The sequence below is a fragment of the Triticum urartu genome, chromosome 3A (genome assembly GCF_056163025.1).
Source record: "Triticum urartu cultivar PI428250 chromosome 3A, HENAU_Tu73, whole genome shotgun sequence".
Taxonomy (NCBI): domain Eukaryota; kingdom Viridiplantae; phylum Streptophyta; class Magnoliopsida; order Poales; family Poaceae; genus Triticum; species Triticum urartu.
In genome coordinates, this window is record NC_141875.1 from 729,198,184 (window position 1) to 729,204,278 (window position 6,095).

At 44.2% G+C, this 6,095-nt stretch overlaps 1 protein-coding gene across 1 annotated transcript; it reads left to right on the forward strand.

Moving 5' to 3' along the window:
• The first annotated feature begins 536 nt into the window (after positions 1-536).
• LOC147982307 (uncharacterized) lies at positions 537-2,807 on the forward strand. The gene is made up of 5 exons (XM_087516266.1): positions 537-686; positions 1,022-1,725; positions 1,845-1,980; positions 2,376-2,568; positions 2,698-2,807. The coding sequence occupies exons 1-5, from the start codon at positions 537-539 to the stop codon at positions 2,805-2,807; spliced, it is 1,293 nt and encodes a 430-aa protein (XP_087372392.1).
• Positions 2,808-6,095: the final 3,288 nt, after the last annotated feature.

The window sequence follows — 6,095 nt, forward strand, 5'->3', positions numbered from 1 at the left end:
ACCCACGAGGGTGGGGGCGCGTCCAGGGGGCAGGCTCACCTCCCTGCCTCATGGAAACCTCGTTTCTTTCTTGACATCTACTCCAAGTCCCCTGGATCACGTTTGTTCCAAAAATAACACTCTCGAAGGTTTCATTCTGTTTGATATTCCTTTTCTGCGAAACACTGAAATAGGCAAAAAACAACAATTTGCACTGGGCCTTGGGTTAGTAGGTTAGTCCCAAAAATAATATAAAAGTGTATAATAAAGCCCATTAAACATCCAAAACAGATAATATAATAGCATGGAACAATCAAAAATTAGAGATACGTTGGAGACGTATCACTCACGCCCACCGCCGTTCCTTTGCTGCCGTTGCCACCAGTGACTCCATCCCGTCCGCCGCGTACATGGTCGACGGGAGAGCTGGTCTCCGAAACCCCGCCCCTCCGATTCCTGTATAGGAGAGGGGAAAATAGGTTTTTGGGAAGCGACCACGCGACTGCTCGCCTCCGACCCACTACTTCCTCTACGTCTGCGTCTCCTTCATCATCACCATGTCCACCGACGCTGAACGTGCCGCCGCCGAGAAGCTCGAGGCCGACAAGAAGGCAGCCGAGGACGCCTCTGCTGCCTCCACCACCGCGGCTGCTTCTGCATGGCCTACTGAAGGGTATAACACGTTTATCCCACTCATGTTTACTTTCGTATTAGCAGTATAGCAGTATGTGTAGATGTGTCTACTGTTTGCGTAGTACGTGCTTGCTTAGATCAGAATCAGTATGTTGTTAATTTAGTCAATTCCATGCTAGTAATTTATCTATGGATTAAATTAGTCAAAAAATTGCCTATTTTCTCAGCAATCCAAAAACCTATTGTGTGTAGGAATTTTTCGGCAAGTGGCTTTGCCGCTGCACTGAAACCGGATAAGTTTACTAGTACGTACTTTAAGCGTTGGCAGACTAAGACCACTTTATGGTTCACGGCTATGAACGTGTTCTGGGTCACCGGTGTCTCCACGGGAACGATTGCTCCTTAACAGGAGAAGGCGTTCAGGGAGGCCACCGTTGTGTTTCTCGGAGCAGTTCTTAGCGTGATCGGAGATAAATTGGTCGACGTATATTTACATGTGCATGTCGCCAATGACTTGTGGGAGGCGCTCGAATCTAAGTTCGCGGCCACCGATGCCGGGAGCGAGATGTATATTATAGAGAAGTTCCACGATTACAAGATGGTTGAAAACCGTCTTGTATTGGAGCAGGCTCATGAGATAATATGCATCGTTAAGGAGCTTGAGCTTATTAAGTGCGATTTACTAGGCAAGTTTGTCGGGGGCTGCATAATCGCTAAGCTCCCTAATTCCTGGAGGAACTTTTCCACCACTCTGAAACATCAGAGGCGTGAATTCTCAGTGGAGGATGTCATTGGCCATCTGAGTGTTGATAACAATTCGAGGACAAAGGACTCACACGGAAAAGGCGCCGAAGGGACTTCTGTCGCCAACATGGTGAACCAGAGGAACTTCAACTCCCACAAGCCCAAGGGAAAGAACGGTTTCCAACACAATATCGACTTTAAGAAGAAGGGTAAGAAGACCTTCAAGAAGAACAAGAAGGATGAGGGTTGCTTTACTTGTGCTTCGGTTGAACATTGGGCCAACAAGTGCCCAAACAAGTTTAAGAAGTCAGGACATGACTCCAAGTCTGTTAACATGATTATGGGCAACAATGAGAATGGTGCATCTAGGTACGGTAACTTATTTACTGTTTTTTCAGTGTTTCAGCCTACTGATTGGTGGGTGGACACAGGGGCAGGTGTTCATGTGTGTGTTGACATTTCATTGTTCACTTCTTACCAAGTCACAGGGCACAGGTCCGTATTGATGGGCAATGGCGCGAGTGCTTCTGTTCATGGTGTTGGCATGGTCGATCTGAAGTTTACTTCGGAAGGATCGTGCAACTGAAGAATGTGCAACATGTCCTCGCCATCAAGAAGAACCTCGTCAGTGGCTCCCTTCTATGTAGAGAAGGGCTTAAGTTGGTCTTCGAGTCTAATAAATTAGGTGTTACTCAATATGGACTATTTATTGGAAAAGGTTATGAGAGCGGAGGGATGTTCCGCCTTTCCCTCGTAGTTTTTGTAATAAAGTCGTGAACCATATTCATTTGTGTGGTAATGAATCTAAAGTTTGGCATTCACGTCTTTGTCACATTACTTTTGGTGTTATGACGTGGCTAGCTAAGTTGGATTTAATCCCGAGTTTCACTTTAATCAAAGGTTCTAAGTGCCTTTCATGTGTGCAAGCTAAGCAACCTCACAAGCCTCACAAGGTTGCGGAGGAGAGACACTTGGCACCATTAGGACTCATACATTCTGATCTTTGTGAGATGAATGGTGTGTTGACTAAACGTGGAAAGAAATACTTCATGACATTGATAGATGATTCCACTAGATATTGCTATGTTTATCTGTTAAATACTAAAGATGAGGCTCTACACTACTTTAAAATCTATAAGGCAGAAGTTGAGAATCAACTTGAAAAGAAAATTAAACGAGTCCGATCAGATCGTGGTGGAGATTACTTCTCGAGTGAGTTTGATTCCTTTTTTGCGGAACACGGAATTATTCATGAGAGGACGCCTCCCTATTCACCCTAGTCAAACGGGGTTGTCGAGCGGAAAAACCGTACTCTAACTGATTTGGTTAACGTCATGTTAGATACATCGGGTTTATCCAAGGCAGGGTGGGGGCAGGATATATTGACGGCATGTCATGTCCTAAAGAAAGTTCTGACAAAGGATAATGAGATCTCTCCCTATGAGAAATGAGCGAAGAGAAGGACAACACTCTCGTACTTGCGTTCTTGGGCCCGTTTGGCAAAAGTCAATGTGCCGATCCCCAAAAAGCGTAAGCTTGGACCCAAGATTGTGGACTGCATTAATTTGGGCTACGCTAAGAACATCGTTGGCTATAGATTTCTAGTAGTGAAATCTGAGGTACCTCACCAGAAGGTCGGTACAATTATGGAGTCTAAGGATGCTACATTCTTCGAGGATATTTTTTGTATGAGAGATATGCAAAGCACTTCTAGACAGGAATATGAGGAGACTCCTGAGCCTGCCATTCCTCTGGAATATTATGAACGAACACGTGATGAAAATCATGAGGAGGATGACAAGGAAACCCTTGGTAGGGGCAAAAGACAAAGGACTGCAAAGACCATTGGTGATGATTTCTTCGTGTACCTCATGGATGATACTCCCACTTATATTTCATAAGCGTATGCCTTTCCAGAAGCTGACTACTGGAAGGATGCGGTCCGTAGTGAGATGGATTCCACCATGGCTAACAGGACATGGGAGATCACTAACCGTCCATATGGTTGCAAACCATTGGGATGTAAGTGGGTATTCAAGAAGAAGCTTAGGCCTGATGGTACGATTGAAAAGTACAAGGCTAGGCTTGTGGCCAAGGGATATGAACAGAAAGAAGAGGAAGATTTCTTCGATAGTTATTCACCTGTGGCTAGACTGACCACCATTCGATTATTACTCTCGTTGGCAGCCTTGCATGGTCTTCTAGTCCACCAGATGGATGTTAAGATGGCTTTTCTGAATGGAGAGCTAAACGAGGAAATCTACATGCAACAACCAGATGGCTTTGTGATAGATGGTCAGGAAAGAAAGATGTGTAGGTTGCTGAAATCTTTATATGGCCTGAAGCAAGCACCTTAGCAATGGCATGATAAGTTCAATACAACTCTGACATCTGTTGGTTTCGTTGCCAATGAGGCTGACAAATGTGTATACTATCGTCATGGTGGGGGCGAAGGAGTTATACCGTGCTTGTATGTTGATGACATACTGATATTCGGAACAAACCTCAAAGTCATTCAGGAGGTAAAATCGTTTCTATCTCAAAACTTTGAGATGAAAGACCTTGGTGTGGCTGATATTATCTTGAACATCAAGCTACTGAGAGATAATGAGGGTGGGATTACACTTCTGCAATCCCACTATGTTGAGAAGGTGTTGAGTCGTTTTGGATATTCGGACTGCACACCATCTCAAACACCATATGATCCAAGTGTGTTGATTCAAAAGCATAAAGGCACGGCTAAAGATCAATTGAGATACTCTCAAATCATTGCTTGTAACATCCCAAATTTTCAATTTGGAATGTTATACACTAGATCATCATTGCATATCATATTTTGTTGCATTTTGGTTGATCCTAGAAATTTCACGCAACTCAAGGACCCTCGGAGAGAGTTGGGGATTTCGTTATTTTCATATTTGAGTTGCCTCAAATTTTTGAAAATGGGATCATTTGATTTTATTTATTTTATCTTCAAATATTTCTACAATAAAAATTATGAGAGAGGGAATAAAATGACTTTCCCAAAATGAAGAAATATTGGGGATTTAATAAAAAATCAAATAAGATTTTATTTGGCTTTACTTACTATTTTATTTGAACTTAGGAAAAATGTGTGTTTTTCAAAATTGCATTTAGGCCCCAAATAAATGTTCATCCTGTGCGTCTTGATTTTAAAAGCCGGGGAAAATTTATTTCAGGATTTTTGGAGTCCATTTAGTATTCCTTTTGTTTTTTTTCAAGCGTAATTATTTAAAAAAAAGTCCGAACCGACCTTGGGCCGTAACCGGCCAGGAGTCCTCCTGGCTGGGCCTTTTTATAGCGCCCGAGGCCCCAGGCCAAAGCCGAAGCCGCCCCCGCCCGAAACCCTAACCCTAGGCGCCCGCCGCCGCCGCCGCGCCGCGCCGCACCACCGCCGCCCGCCCGCGCCGCCCCGCCACCGCACCGCCTGCCCGCGCCGCCCCGCCGCCCACCACCGGAGTGCCGCCGCCGCCGACATCGCCGACCGCCGCCCGCCGCCGGAGGTTGTCTCGCCGCCGCCGGTTTTTCTCGAAAAACGGTTCGGTTTTCTGACGGTTTTGTTCGTTTTTTAGTTTCAGTTTTATTAAATAGATCGGTTTTTTGGTTTATTTAATTAGCGAGCATTCGTCCGTTCGTTCGTTTTTTTCTTTTTCTCGGATTAAATCTTCAATTTTTCTGATCACGATCTCTAATCCGATTTTCGTTTTAGTCTGACTTTTCGCTTGTTTACCGGAATTAGGCGATTCAAGCGCCTGGAGTTTCGTCTCGAAACTCTCTTTCCGTTTAGCCAATTTAAACAAGTTTTTGCCACTGTAAAAATTGCCGTAGATCCAGAATAGTAAACGAAGCCGGTTTCTTTTGCCGTTTGTCTTTCATTGCTTCGTTCGTTTTCATTCTTTTTGCCAACCGGAGTTCTTAAGTTGAACTTTCTGGTTAGATCTCTTATTTGAGTTTTACCTGTGCATTAGTTGAGTACTTATTGCATGCTTGTTTGTTTGCGATAGAGTACCTGGAGTGCGCCGCTTGCTACTTCAAATCGCTAGGTTTCCCGGATCATCAGCAAGGCAAGTAACACTTTGATCATACCTCCTACTATCCAGTTTTATTGCATTAGATCAATCCTCACACATTGCATGATTAGGATCTAATTAAATTGTGGGTTTGGGAAGTAGTTGAGGTAGTACCTATTACCTGTTATTATCAAACCTTTGGGAGTTACTTCTACGTTTGCTTATTATGCCATGCTATGCTAGTAGACGTGGATTGGGTGAGTGTATCCATGACAGATGTGAGATTGTTAATTAATGGTTTATTTAAGGTGGCAACTTAAACACACATCTGGGTGGATTGACGCACCTGGGTATTCCAGCGATTGCCTGTTTTTCTTTTGGACCGCCACCCAGGCTCAAAGGGATCATGAGATTATTCATGCTAGAAACTTCCGTGTGCAGCCACAAGCTATTATTGTCTCTAGCATAGTTGAGTAGGTTGTGCGAACTCTTACAGTGGTAGACTAGCAGATGTAGGGGAAAGTAGGTGTAACGGTCTACCCGATCGTAAGGTGCTAGCGCTTCTGAAAGACTATGTCTCGGTCATCTGTTTCTCAAACACCATGTAGTGCGAGAAACCAAATGGAGGCGATCGAGTCTTGTGGGGAAAAGTGCGCAAACCTCTGCAGAGTGTATAAACTAATCATGATTAGCCGTGTCCCCGTCTAT